The following is a 13,867-nucleotide window of genomic DNA, read 5'->3' on the forward strand; positions in this document are numbered from 1 at the left end:
GGTTTTTACATAAATCAAAGCTGATCACTGTAAGCACACTGTTAGTGTTAAATTGTTTGTTTCCACCATCTAATGCCCCGGACACACTATAAGAGTATTGTACAAAAATGTTCGCACGAGGACCGATCGTCCGATAATCGAATCGTTAGTACACAGCTTTCGAGAGCCAATCACAATTTGTGCGACATATCCGAAGGGACAAGCGCCATACTTTTTCTCGGACGATACCAGATCGTATGATTTTCGTTTAATAAGTACAGTGGTCATCCGAAAATACAATACAAATACAATACAATACATGACATCACTTTCGAAATTCTTTTCTTTCATAGGAGAATTTTCGTATCTTTAATAACCTTTTCACTTTCGATGTGAGACTAGCAGGCGAAAAAAACGGGCAATTGTTCGTCCGATATTCTCATCGTGTGTACAGGGCTTAACGCAATGGTTGTCAACATATAAGCTAAAGGTGGCCCCTTAAATGCAGCCCCTGACATCACCCAAGGGCCACACATAATTTTCAATATATTGAATGCTTGAGGGGACTGTCAGAAATGTAATTCCTAGTAAAGGAAATGAGGGTCAGAGAGTGTAGACATGCTACATATTTGGCGCTGGATAAGACATTATGAACCTGGGAACATGTTACATGGGGCTAGTAGAGATCAATGCTATTACCCCAATATTCCCACTACAGACTGCTGAGATCCAAGGGCTGCACAGCCAATTCCAAAGGGCAGCAGGTTAAGCACCAGGACTCTAACAGCAATGTCTGCAGGACAGCTTGTTCTGTTGAAAAACAAGATTTACAAAAAACTACCAGGTGAAAATAAAAAAGAAAACCTAAAAAAAAAAAGAAAACTAATGCAGCCATCACATCTAAAAATTAATAAATGCTTGCTTTTTGGGCTTCATAATGTTTTAAAGCTCCTTTGTGCACACAGAAAAATATATAAAAAAATAAAATATATAATATATATAGTATGAAAGCATGAATGTTTGCAGATTTCTAGTAAACAATTAAAATCTGCTGTAAGCTCTCTTTGCTCATTAATTTCCCGTTCACTAAAAGAATGGAGAATGCGGGCATCGATCCCGCTACCTCTCGCATGCTAAGCGAGCGCTCTACCATTTGAGCTAATTCCCCCACATACAGGGTCTCCTGCTCCTTTCCTGATAGTTGCGTGCCTGTCCCATTTTACGTTTTTCAACATATTCCCCTTTCAAGATCGGCGGCTCTGGCTCTTTCATTGTTTCAGCAGACACAGCATTCATCTACAGGTGTATTTAGAGCTCACAGGACTGGACTGGCAGAGTCACACAGCGCAGTATGGAGGGTGACTGAGCGCCGCACTGAATGGAGAGGTCGGCCGAGCTCACTGCACCACTCATTCATTCATTGATAAGTACGCCGCTCATTCACCATCCCGCACACTGGGCAGCGGAGGGGCTGACCGTTTTCTGGTGACGGAAGTGACGCGCACCGGCTGGGGGGAGTTGAACGTGGTGACATCAGGAGTGCGTGGGCTCCTCCGGTCCTGGGCGGCGGAGAAGATGGCGGTGAGCACAGGTTGGTGAGGGGGAATGGTGCAGACCTCGGCGGGGATCTCTCGGTAACACGTCATGCTCTGTGTCCCTCTATCTATAGCCATCCTCTGGTAGACCTCCATGGTTCCCCTCCCGTCCATGGCCCAGCACAACACGGACACACATTGGCCTGTACAGGTGAAGTGCAGCCTATCATGTCAGGTGAATGACAGAGGGGTGCCGTGTGATTGGTCGCTGACCATTAGGCCAGGCACATGTCCAGGTGAATGTTGTGGTGTGTGGGTGACATTGAATGGCCAGTACAGCACACACAGGTTCCCTATGGGAGCCATGGACAGAGCCTCCTTCATGTATTCCACACCTCTACCATACACCCCACCTGAGCCAGGGACATTTCCCACCTTTCTGCTCATATTCAGCAAATAGTGGCCCAGGGCTGGCATTGTTCTGTGTAACCACTTGCCCTCCAGAGGATTTACTCTCCTTCCTGACCAGGCCATTTTTTTGCGATACGGTGCTGTTACTTTAACTGACAATTGCACAGTCATGCAACGCTGCACCCGAGTGAAATTTACGTCCTTTTCCCACAGACAGCTTTCTGTCGGTAGTATTTGATTGCCTCTGTTCTTTTTAAATTTTTTTTTTTTTTTGCGCTATAAACAAACCCCGACAATTTAGGAAAAAAAATTTTTACTTTTTGCTATTAAACATATCCCGTACAAATGTAAAATAAATGTCTTCATAAATTTAGGCCAAAATGTTTTCTGCTACATGTCTGTTTTAAAGAAATCCTAATACGTGTAAATTGGTTTTGTGAAAGTTATAGCGTTTACAAATGGCGGTATACATACTGGATTTTTTTTATACTAGTAATGGCGGCGATCAGCGACTTATAGCGGGACTGCAGCGGGCATTCTGAAACTGGAGAGGAACTAACTGCCACTGACAATAATACAGTGATCAGTGCTAATAAAACACACTGACACTGTACTAATGACACTGGGCAGGAAGGGGTTAACATCTGGGGCAATCAAAGGGTTAACTGTTTTATTATGTGTGCTGTGTGTGTTTTTACTGGGAAAACATGCTGTTGTGTATTTCTCTGAAGAGAAATACACAGCAGCATGTTACTGCTGACAGGAGAAAGACCTGTGTTGTTTACACAGAGGTCTTTCCCTTGTCAGTGATCGGCGGGGAATCTCCAACCAGGACCCGGTGATCAACATCTGTAGCCACCAATGGTGGTGCCGGTAGGGCGGCACATGCGCCTCTTACTCCTTAATGCAAAAATCATGTGTATATATACGTTATTTTGCACAGCCCTGCGGCCCTGTAGCATTAGTTCTGCTATAGGACGGCAAGGAAGTGCTTAATGTAGGACAGGTGCCTAAGCAATACTTATATGAAAGCAGCAGAAAACTGATTTATCGGTTGTTCCTACAGGTAAGTTTATTATGAGGTATAGTGGATAGATCCGGTTTAGGAGATATTCACATTGGCCGGAGCTGATGATGTCACTGCACGTGTGTGGGGATACTCTGCATGTAGGGCACACTTAGCCTGCCATCAATGCAGAGGGCTGTGCCACCACGATGACCCCCATGTGCGGGAGTGATGTCATCATGGCTCAGCCATTCAAACAACTGGAGAGCGAGAATCCAGAAGAAAGACTGGGCAAAGATGGTAGCGCCTGCAGTGGTGGTTGTGCGGTGCTGAAAGCCTCTACTTAAGGCTGCTTTCACACTGATCCATTTGTCTTCTGCTTTTGCATAAAAAAAAAAAAAAGCAGATGAAAAACGTGTGACTAGGTTGTAGGCAGGAGAGGGGATGGGTGGTGTAGAACTTTTGGTGGGTCCACAAAACCGGTATCCACCCCCCAAAAAAAAAATATAATAGGATTCTATGGAACCCTTCACGCTGATCTTTTGCAGGTCCGGTGCAGTTTTTAAAATCTTGCTTGCTGCGTTTTTGCTGCTGGTTTGGTGTGGTAAAAAACCTTACCAAAAACGCACCTCCCCATTAAAATCAATGGAAAATGCAGCATTTGTGGTCCTGTAAAGACACTGCAAACGCAGCAAAAATGCCTATGCAATTTTACCACAGTTTTGCTACGGATCAGTGTGAAAGTAGCCTAAAGGTAAGTCTGCCATAATAGACTATTATTTAGGCCATACTAGCACATTATGGCATTCACCTAGAACAGAATTTCTGCTCTTCCCCCTTCTTCACCCCCTAATCTGCCACATGTAGATGATATTTTTTTGGAGGAGGGTGGGAAATGTGAATACCTGTTTTTGTCAGGTGGCCGTTACCACTCTGGCCAGATCGCTGCGGTGGACCCACCGCCAAAAGTTCCATTCACAAAGTGCAGCATGGCTCGCACATGCGTAGTGGTCAGCTGGCTGTGAAGCAGCAAGAAGTCACAGCTGGGTGCACTCAGTTAACATGTCAGTGCTGGGGATCGAAGCCCAGTGAAGAAACCATATGTATTTAACATTGCTCTGTTTATCACCTCCCTGCCTGTCTCCAGCACCGCACCAGGGGACTAGCAGGGAGGGAAGAGACCTTGCAGTGCGATGCGCACCAATTGGGTGCTCGTCAAGAAAGGGGAGTGTCAGCCTATATTAGCGCTCAGCAGGCATTTACTGAGCAAATAAATCAGGCTCAGGCCCAATGAGAAAAAAAAGTTATTCTTTCAGGTTACCCTCGTACATGGAAGCACTTGGGTGCTCAGTACAAGCACCTGCTGAGCAGTTAAATCAACCTCCAGTGTCTGCTCCATTAACCACTTGCCTACCGGACCAATTCTGACATTCCTCTTCTACATGTAAAAATTTGCATTTTTTTTGCTAGAACATTACTTAGAACCCCCAAACACACACACACACACATATATATATATATATATATATATATATATATATATATTATTTTTGTTTTTAGCAGAAGCCCTATAGAATAAGATGATTGGTGTTGCAATTTTTTGTCAAACGGTATTTGCGCAAACGCAATATGCAGTGTCTACACACCCCTGTTAAAATGTCAGGTTTCTGTGATGTAATAAAAATGAGACAAAGATAAATCAGTGTAACCTATAAACTGTACAACTCAGTTGAACAAACTGAAATCTTTTAGGTGGAGGGAAGTAAAAATAAAAAAAAAATAAAACAATACGGTTGCATAAGTGTGCACACCCTTGAAGCACCTTTTTGATTTTATTCCAGCACTCAGTCTTTTTGGGTATGAGTCTATCAGCATGGCACATCTTGACTTGGCAATATTTGCCCACTCTTCCGTGCAAAACACTCCAAATCTGTCAGATTGCGAAGGCATCTCCTGTGCACAGCCCTCTTTTCGATCGGATTCAGGTCTGGGCTCTGGCTGGACCATTTCAAAACTTTAATCTTCTTCTCGTGAAGCCATTCCTTTGTTGATTTGGATGTATGCTTTGGGTCGTTGTCATGCTGAAAGATGAAGTTCTTCTTCATGTTCAGCTTTCTAGCAGAAGCCTGAAGGTTTTGTGCCAATATTGACTGGTATTTGGAACAGTTCATAGTTCCCTCTACCTTGACTAAGGCCCTAGGTCCAGCTGAAGAAAAACCGCTCCAAAGCATGATGCTGCCACCATCGTACTTCACTGTGGGTATGGTGTTCTTTTGGTGATGTGCAGTATTGTTTGGCACCAAACATATCTTTTGGAATTATGGCCAAAAAGTTCACCCTTGGTTTCATCAGACCATAGCACATTTTCCCACATGCGTTTGGGAGACTTCTGTTGTGTTTTTGCAAACTTGAGCCGGGCTTGCATGTTTTTCTTCTTAAGAAAAGCCTTCTGTCTTGCCACTCTATCTCATAGCCCAGACATATGAAGAATACACCAGTCTTCATCACTGAGAAAAACCTGCTGACGATTCTTTGGCATCCAACACTTGTGGCTGCGTCAGATGTCTGGCCCTCCTTTGCTCTGTTATCTTATTGTCTGGCTCACCCTCCATACATTCCATGATCCACAGACCCAAGCTTCGATGATTTTTACATACAGCTCCACAAGTCCCATCATCCTCCTGGCCACGCCTGCACATCACAGTTCCATAGACTTAAGACTGCGTCCTAGGCTGGAGACGAGGAGTCTTCGAAGGATTCTTAGATGTCTCTGGGGCTGTAATGCACAGGTGTGGCCAGGAAAGTGACACTTGACACCACTGGATATAAACAAGCATCAGAGGCTGTAGCCATCAGGTTGAGGTAATTCTACATCTGTGGAAGGGGTATATAGGTTGGTTTAGGTCAAGGCAAAGGGGCAAAAAGAATAGGGTTTGTTATGAAATGTACCTATCCTATAAAGCGGTATTAAACCCAAAAGCAATACTGTAATATATTGCAGCTTAATTCTTAATGTTGTGGTTTTAATGGTTTCTTTTTTTTTTTTTTTCAGCTTTTTTTTCCTTTTTCACTCATTGATCTGACCAATAAATCTGGCCATACACTGGGGTTGATTTTACTAAATCTGGAGAGTGCAAAATCAGGTGCAGCTCTGCATAGAAACCAATCCGCTTTCAGTATTTTTTTTTTTCTGTCAAAGCTTAATTGAACAAGCTGAGGTTAGAAGCTGATTAGCTACCATGCACAGCTGCACCAGATTCTGAGTGCTCCAGTTTTAGTAAATCAACCACACTGTGCGTTGCTAATGAAGCAGCAGAAATTTGCACAGTGGGTGGCTGTGCTGGCCCTGCTTAGTTCAATCAACTTTTGTCAAAGGAGCCTGTGGGTAAATTTTCGCCTACACATCCAAACTGATACAGCTGCTGTTCAAGTATTTTGATCTGTCAAAATACAATAGCTGTAGCAGGAGATTTGTTTATAGCATGAATAGAGGAATCTTAGGGGTTTTTTTTTTTTTTTAGCCTGAATGAAAAAACTAAAAAAAAAAAAAAAAAAAAATCTGTGCATTGCCAGCCTTATGGTGGCCATATACACTTCGATAAATATTTTTTTTTCTCACTAATCCTTCTGTAAGGGGTAATCAATCTATAGTCGTTAACCCATGTGATCAACATACCACACACAGGGAACTGGATTTTAATGGATAACTTGGAAATTGTTGTAACTTTCAGTCGTAACTCTTCAATTGCTTTTCTGTTTCCATCATGTAATCTCGTAATCTGATCGATTTAAAATATGATCATATTCATGACCTAAGCATCTCAATGCTACCCATCAATGCAGCACAATCAATAGTTTTCTGCCCTGGCCGATGAACGCTATTTGTTCAAATGCAATTGAAATTGAGTCTAAATCGATAGGAAGGAAAGTTATGACTGTTTGCAGATTCTATTGTTTTGATCAAACCACATATGCCCTTAATTTATTTTTCAACTTCCTTTACCAGACCTAACTGTCCAGCAAAAGTGTCAGTTGGTGTTGACACAAAACATTTACCACATGAGTACTTGCAATGATTTTTTTTTTTTATTATTCATTGTAAAACATTTTATCACAAAAGGAAAAGCACTGTTTGCTGTAACATATATTATATGGCAGCTTATCAGTTCTTAGATATGACTGCATTAGTTTTCTTGTTTTAGGCTTTCTTTTTCTTCTGTTTTCATCTGGTAATCCAGCCAGGATGTCTACTGTTTTTCACAAGCTCAGGCTCTCCAGCAGAATGTATCAATTTACGTGGATGAGACAAGCTACTTAACACTGGCAGGAGTATTTAAAAGGAACAGCTTTTATTCATGCAAAACCTTTATCCCAAAAGGAAAAACAGTTTGCTGTAACTGCCTATAAAGTGTTAGCTAAAGTTTGTCTTTAAGTTGTCTGTAAAGTCCATCTAAATATGCTAGTTCATCTTAGACCCATCTCACATGTGTGGACCCACCTGCTCAGGGGAGGGATCTGTACATTGACCTTGCTAAGCAGGTGGATGACAGGTCTGCTCAGCTTATGCAGAGTGGACACAGCATGCTTTCCTCTATGGGCATTCAGATGTAAATGGACCACCTTTCAAAACAAAAATCCTACTGTCATCAGATCTACTAGATGGATGGGCAATGGATCCCCATCCATCTGTTTTTAGAAGATCGGATGCAGGTGGGTGTAAATGGACACATTTCTGTTTGCAACCGCCACTCCATAGAGAGCAATGAATGGTCTGATTCTGTTTGAAAAACAGATGGGTGGACCCAGTGTTCGCCAGTGTGAAAGGGGCCTAACGTTACCTTTTCCACATATTGACAGTGCTTTGTCTAAGGCGGTCTGCTTTTCTTCTCCATTCAGACCGGAGACATGCTTAGACAGGAAAGGTTTTCCTGTCTGGTTCATCAGGTGAAATTACTAGGGGGGGAAAAAAGCCTAAGAAGCAAAAACTAATGCAGTCAAAACATGTAAAGGATAAGTTCACCTTTCTTAACATTTTACACCCATATTCAGGGTGTAACATGTTAAAAAGAGACCTTGCCCCCCATCCCCATTGTGACAGCTAGCGGGGGATCTTCTCCTCCCCAGTAGCTGTCACAATTTTTTCAAAAACGTGGCACTGCGCCCACCCGGCTGCGTCACTCACAGTATTCGGTGAATGAGAACACTACAGGTTTTGACAGCCGTCTGCTTGTAGTTCTCAATGAACTACCACGGCGCCATGGAGCTCTGTTTTTATTCATTGAATCTTCCTATCAGTAAGTATTTATCTGGTTGCTCGTATGAGGTGTACAGGTACACAGATACACTGACCAGTCTGCAGGAGACCTTCATGGCACCAGCGATCTCCTGATCGCTTGTGCTATTTTTTACCGTCTCCAGAAACAAAAAATAATAAATGCACACTCGGGGTTGTGGAAATTTTTTTTAAAACCTACTTGTCCAGGGACTAAATCGGTGTCCAATCTACTTGTCCCTCATGACAATCTACTTGTCCTGATAAAAATTTTTTTTTTTTTAACCAAAACCATATTTAAATCTGCTTTAAGTAATGTCTGGGGCTTTTAAAAAGAAAAGGGGCTTTATGGCGACTTAAACGTTTAATATTTTTAGCATTGCGCTGTATTTCTCCTCTTCCCCTCCTTGCCTGTCTCCAGCACTGCACCCAGGGGCTAGCAGGGAGGGGAGAGACCTTGCAGTGTAATGACAACTGATTGGCTTCTTGTCAGGAAATGGGAATGTCAGGCTTATCCTTTATCCTTTTTGCTGCCAGAGCCATTTTTGCACACATTTAGAAATCATTTAAGTCCTGAAGATTACACACAACCCCCAAGTGTTCTCTATTTTTTTGAAATCGGAGACCCTAGAGAATAAAAAAGCAGTACTTCCAATTTTTTATGTCGTACATCATCGCAAAATTTCGGTAAAAAATATATTTGCGTTCATTTTAGGGCACAAAAAGCAATAAACTATCCAATTTTTTTGTAAAATATAAAAGACAACGTTGCATCGAGTAAATAGATATCCAACATTAAATTTATTAAATTAAATTTGCATGCGCTTGTGAAATGGCAACAAACGTTAGTATGCTATATTTTCTATAGGTGACGCTTTTAAAGCCCCTACAATTCAGTTTAGTGTTACGGAGGAGGTCTGGTGCTAGAATTATTGCTCTCATTTTGGCGTGCATGGCGATATGTATTGTGTATCGCAATCGTCTTCATGTGTAGGCACCCTAGCGCATGCTTTTACGTTTGTATGTGCGTACATATGCGGGGGTGGGGGGGCCTTGAAAAATTTGGTGGGGTGGGGGGGGGTTATATGCTTGGGTGTAACTTAAATTTTTTTTAAAAATATAAAACATTTTTTACTTAAAGCGGAGTTCCACTCAAAAGTGTAAGCTCCGCTTATTTGCCCCCTCCCCACCTCCACTGCAATATTTGTCACCTTTTGGGGGGTAGCGGGTACCTGGTTTTTACAGGTTCGTGCTCCCACTTCTGGCTCAGTTCAGAGCATCAAAGTGAGCCAGAAGATCGGCCCCCTCCTTGCTCCTGCAGTCTCCTGGGAACTTTTGCAGATCCCAGGAGCTTGCTGGACCAATCGGGAGGTGCGGCATGACCCGTGCATGTGCAGTGGGCACCAGGCTGTGAAGCCGTAAGCTGTCACAGCCTGGTGCCCACCGTAGAGATGCCGGCGTCGTGAAGGACAGAAGGAGAGCAGGGACTGTGCAGGTGAGTACATTACTGGACCCCAGGACAGGTATGTGTGTTTATTAACCACCTCCCACCTGGCTTATAAGGAAATGATGGGTACAAGGCTGTTCTCTCGTTCTGGGAGGACGTCATATAATGTCCTTCCAGTCTAACCATGCGTGGTGTGCTGTGTTGCTGGGACACAGTGGATCACCGATCAGTGGAAAGAGCCGATGACTTCAGCTCTGTCATGTGATCAGCTGTGTCCAATCACAGCTGATCGCATGTAGATAAGGAAATGCCGTTTATCAGCATTTCTCTCCTCATGAGCTGTTACACTGACAGCTCTTGAGGAGAACCGGTAATCGACATTCCTCAGAGGGGACATCTACACTGATCATCAGGGCAATGATGATCAGTGTAGCCCCATCAATGCCACATATCAGTGCTGCCTATGGGTGCCATATATGAGTACTGCCTTTCAGTGCCCATCGGTGATGCCTGTCAATGCCCATCAGTGCCACCTATTAGTGCCCATCACTGCAACCTCATTAGCGCACATCAGTGAAGGAGAAACATTACTCATTTTTTTTCTTTTCAAAATTTTCAGTTTTTGGTTTATCAAAAAATAAAAGGTGATTACATACCATCAAAAGAAAGCTCTATCTGTCTCAAAACAATGATAACAATTTTTATATGGGTACAGTATTGCATGACTGCGCAATTGTCATTCAAAGTGGGACAATGCTGAAAGCTGAAAATTGGCCTGGGCAAGAAGGGGGTGAAAGTGCCTGGTAGGCAAGTGGTTAAAAGTTAGCAGCTACATTTTTAGTTGCTGTTGACTTTTAATGAACACAAAAATGTTTGTTTTTATGTGATGATTTTCTGGTGACAGGTTCTCCTTTTATTTTTTTACCTGTAAAAAATTGTGCATTTTAATTTTTGTTAAAAGGTGAAACTTTAGGTCCTTAAAAAGATTGGTAAGCGGAAATATATTACATATTTGTTTCTCAGTTTAGTTCCTCTTTAAATTTGATGCCATTGCTCACAAATATTGTGGTTTCTTCATCCGGCTCCAGTGTTATAATGGCAGATATTTCCATATGTTTTACATACAGTTTCCCTTGCATTTGACTGCACGAGAATGTTCAGCTGTAAAAATAGCCTACACTTGTGCAGTTTTTATGTCCTATAGCTGTCTTCTTACATGCCTCCTTTCTATGGGTAAAATATCTGCTGTACTTTGTGTGTTTGTTTGTTTTTTGTGTGTGTTTTTTTTTTTTTTAGTGAAAGTTTGTTTTGTATTTTCAGTACAAAGAGATAGTAGAGTGTTCAACTGTACAGCAGGAAATGACAATGGCTATTAAAGCAAAACTTCAATCTCTCAATCAACATTGACTCATTTTAACTGCTTGCTAACCCACTGCAGTACATTTACTGCCGCAGGTCGACTCATACAGGCACAATCACATACATGTACATAGTGTCTTTCTTCTGGGTCTGCTTGCGAGCGCATGCGTGGACCCCAAAGACTTTGCTGTCATTTTTTGCTGATCTATGGCCACAACCTGCTGATTGGCTCAGGGAATGACAGAGAAGAGCCATGTGTTGGTAAACAATACAGGGCGCTCTCTCTTCCCCCCCACCCCAGTGTCAGCTAGTGTTAGATTGCCCGCTGTAGTATTGCAGACCCACTGCAAGATGCTGATCACTGCCATTACTAGTATAAAAAAATAAATAAAAATTCAAGGATTTATTTCTTATTTTGTAGACACTATGGCTTCCAGGCAAACCAATTAATATGCAGGTATCAAGATTTAGCAGAATACATTTTGGCCAAAATTTATGAAGAAATTCAATTCATCTTCTTTTTTTTTTTTTTTTTTTGATACCGCCAAATTAAAGCTCTGTGTGTGAAAAAATTATATAAATTTGCGTACAGCATTGCATGATTACACAATTTACCAGTTAAAGTAGCGCGGTGCCAAATAGCAAAAAATGACCTGCTCTTGATTGGGGTAAAATCTTCCTCTTAAGTGGCTGTTAGCATTAGAAATCAGTTTGGAAGGTATATGTATTTTTTTTCTTTTCTTTTTAAGTTACTGTCTGGTTTCCAGGCCCAGCAAATGATGTCATACATCCCAGGAGTCTTCAGGAGGGGTTTTCTCAGCTAGGCACACCCTCCTGACTGCATACCTGAGCATTATATTTATCGCTAAACCCGAAGTCTGTTTAATGCTTACAGTGCACGCAGTTTAGTTTGAGCGGAGTAAAGTAAATTTTCCATTTATAACGTATTGTGCAGCTTGCTTCTTCAGACTTGTCAAAAAAATTACCAAGTTAAGTTTGTGCAACATAACTTTTTGCATTTAAATGGATTAACATGTTCCCTAAGATAAACGTGAAACATGCCAGCCAGGAGAGCTCCTCATTGGTGCCCCATTTCTACGCTTTTACCAAACAGTAGCTGGCATTTATTTTTATAGGGAGAGATCTTCAACGTCAAAACAAGCAAAAAGAAAAAAAAATTCTAGTGCCTGTAGGATCTTTTTAAAACAATCTGTTCTTAATTTTGGAAAGCCTTGCAACAATTTTGTTATAGCTTCTGACAAGTGCGACAGAACCAGGCAGTTCTTATTACTGTCACTTTAAGAATGAGTCGCTATAGCTGCGACACATTCCAAAAAAATTACCACCGGTTCACAGATTAGGAGACTTGCAGTAAATAGGACAAACCAGGGGTGTTGAAAATTTTTAAAAAACTGCTTGTCCTGGGACTAAATTGGGGTGACAATCTACTTGTCCCTCATGACAATCTACTTGTCCAGCTAAAAAATAAATACATTTTAACCAAAATCTTTTGGGTCATTTAACAACAAAAGGGGCTTTCTGGTGACTTAAACGTGTAATATTTTTAATATTGTGCTGTTTATATCCTCCCCCCTTCCCTGCCTGTCTCCAGCACTGCACCTGGGGAGTAGCAGGGAGGGGAGAGAGCTTGCAGTGCAATGAGCACCAATGGGGTGCTCATCAGGAAAAGGGAATGTTGGGCTTATTCTTTATCCCTTTCACTGCCAGAGCCATTTTTGCGTTTTTTGCAGAAGCATAAAAAATCGTTATAGGCTTGACGATTACACAAAACCCCCAAACATTATATATTTTCTGAAAGCAGACACCCTACATAATAAAATAGTGGTAGTTCCAGATTTTTTATGTTGTACGATATTCCCCTAAAATTTCAGTAAAAAATACTTGAGTTAATTTTAGGGCACAAAAAAGCAATAAATTACCTTTTTTTTTTTTTTGTTGTAAAATATATAAAAGATGAGGCTGCAGCAAGTAAATAGATATCCAACATGTCAAACCTTAAACTTGCGCGCTCTTGTGAAATGGCAATGAACTTCAGTACCCTATATTTTCTACAGGTGACAGTTGCCCTTGATGCAAAGCCCCTTATAGGTCATCACTATAAGTGTTATAGAGGATATCTTGTGCTAGTATTATTGCTCTCATTCTGGCATGCGTGGTTGTATGTAACGTGTATCGCAATTGACATTTTCATGCGTAGGTGCCCCAGTGTGTGCTTTTACGTTTGTAAGTGCGTATATGTGGGGGCCTCAAATTTTTTTTTTTTCTTTTTGAGGGGATGGTATGTGCTTAGCTGTAACTTTCCTTTTTTTTTTTTTTTTTTTTTTTTTTTTTTTTTTTTTTTTTTTTTTTTAATCGCATAGGGGACAAAATGTACTCCCCTGAATGGAATGCAGTGCAGATTGCTGATGGTAGTAAAAAAAAAAAAATGTAAAGTAAAAAGTTTTAAAAAAATACATTTATTCAATTTTTTTTTTTTTTTTACATATGGTCACCAGTCACTCTCAATGATGCTGTACTGCACTGGTGACCGTATGTATAATTAAAAAAAAAAAAGTGAATGAAAAACTAATTTTATTTAATTTCTTCATATTCCAAAAGACTGACAAAAAAATTACAATTTCAAAAAACTCACCATGCTTCTTACTAAAAACCTTAGACTGTCTACTTTCCAAAAATGGGTCATTTGGGGGATATATGTACTGTCCTGGCATTTTAGGGCCTCAAGAAATATGTAGCTCAGGATCAATTTTCGAATATATATCCCATAGTTTGTCAACTCTATAACATTCACACAGACTAAATAATATACACTGTTTTGGGTTATTTTTTCCAAAGAA

The 13,867-nt window shown here is 41.2% G+C and overlaps 1 protein-coding gene and 1 non-coding gene across 3 annotated transcripts in view; one reads left to right on the plus strand and one right to left on the minus strand.

The window, feature by feature from the left end:
• Positions 1-1,074: 1,074 nt before the first annotated feature.
• Positions 1,075-1,147, minus strand: TRNAA-AGC (transfer RNA alanine (anticodon AGC)). Its single transcript has one exon. It is a non-coding gene; the product is annotated as a tRNA-Ala (tRNA).
• A 290-nt stretch (positions 1,148-1,437) lies between these two features.
• UBE2V2 (ubiquitin conjugating enzyme E2 V2) overlaps positions 1,438-13,867 on the plus strand; it is a 50,078-nt gene continuing 37,648 nt past the window's right edge. Inside the window, exon 1 of one of the 2 annotated variants that reach the window (XM_089678405.1) lies at positions 1,438-1,570. In XM_089678405.1, coding sequence (XP_089534531.1) covers positions 1,555-1,570 — 16 coding nt within the window. In that variant the 5' untranslated portion in view covers positions 1,438-1,554. The remainder of the gene's footprint in view (positions 1,571-13,867) is intronic. The other variant, XM_089678404.1, reaches the window with a different exon arrangement.

Source organism: Staurois parvus, unplaced genomic scaffold (genome assembly GCF_062004578.1).
Source record: "Staurois parvus isolate SC_StPar_1 unplaced genomic scaffold, SC_StPar_1.0 ptg000205l, whole genome shotgun sequence".
NCBI lineage: Eukaryota > Metazoa > Chordata > Amphibia > Anura > Ranidae > Staurois > Staurois parvus.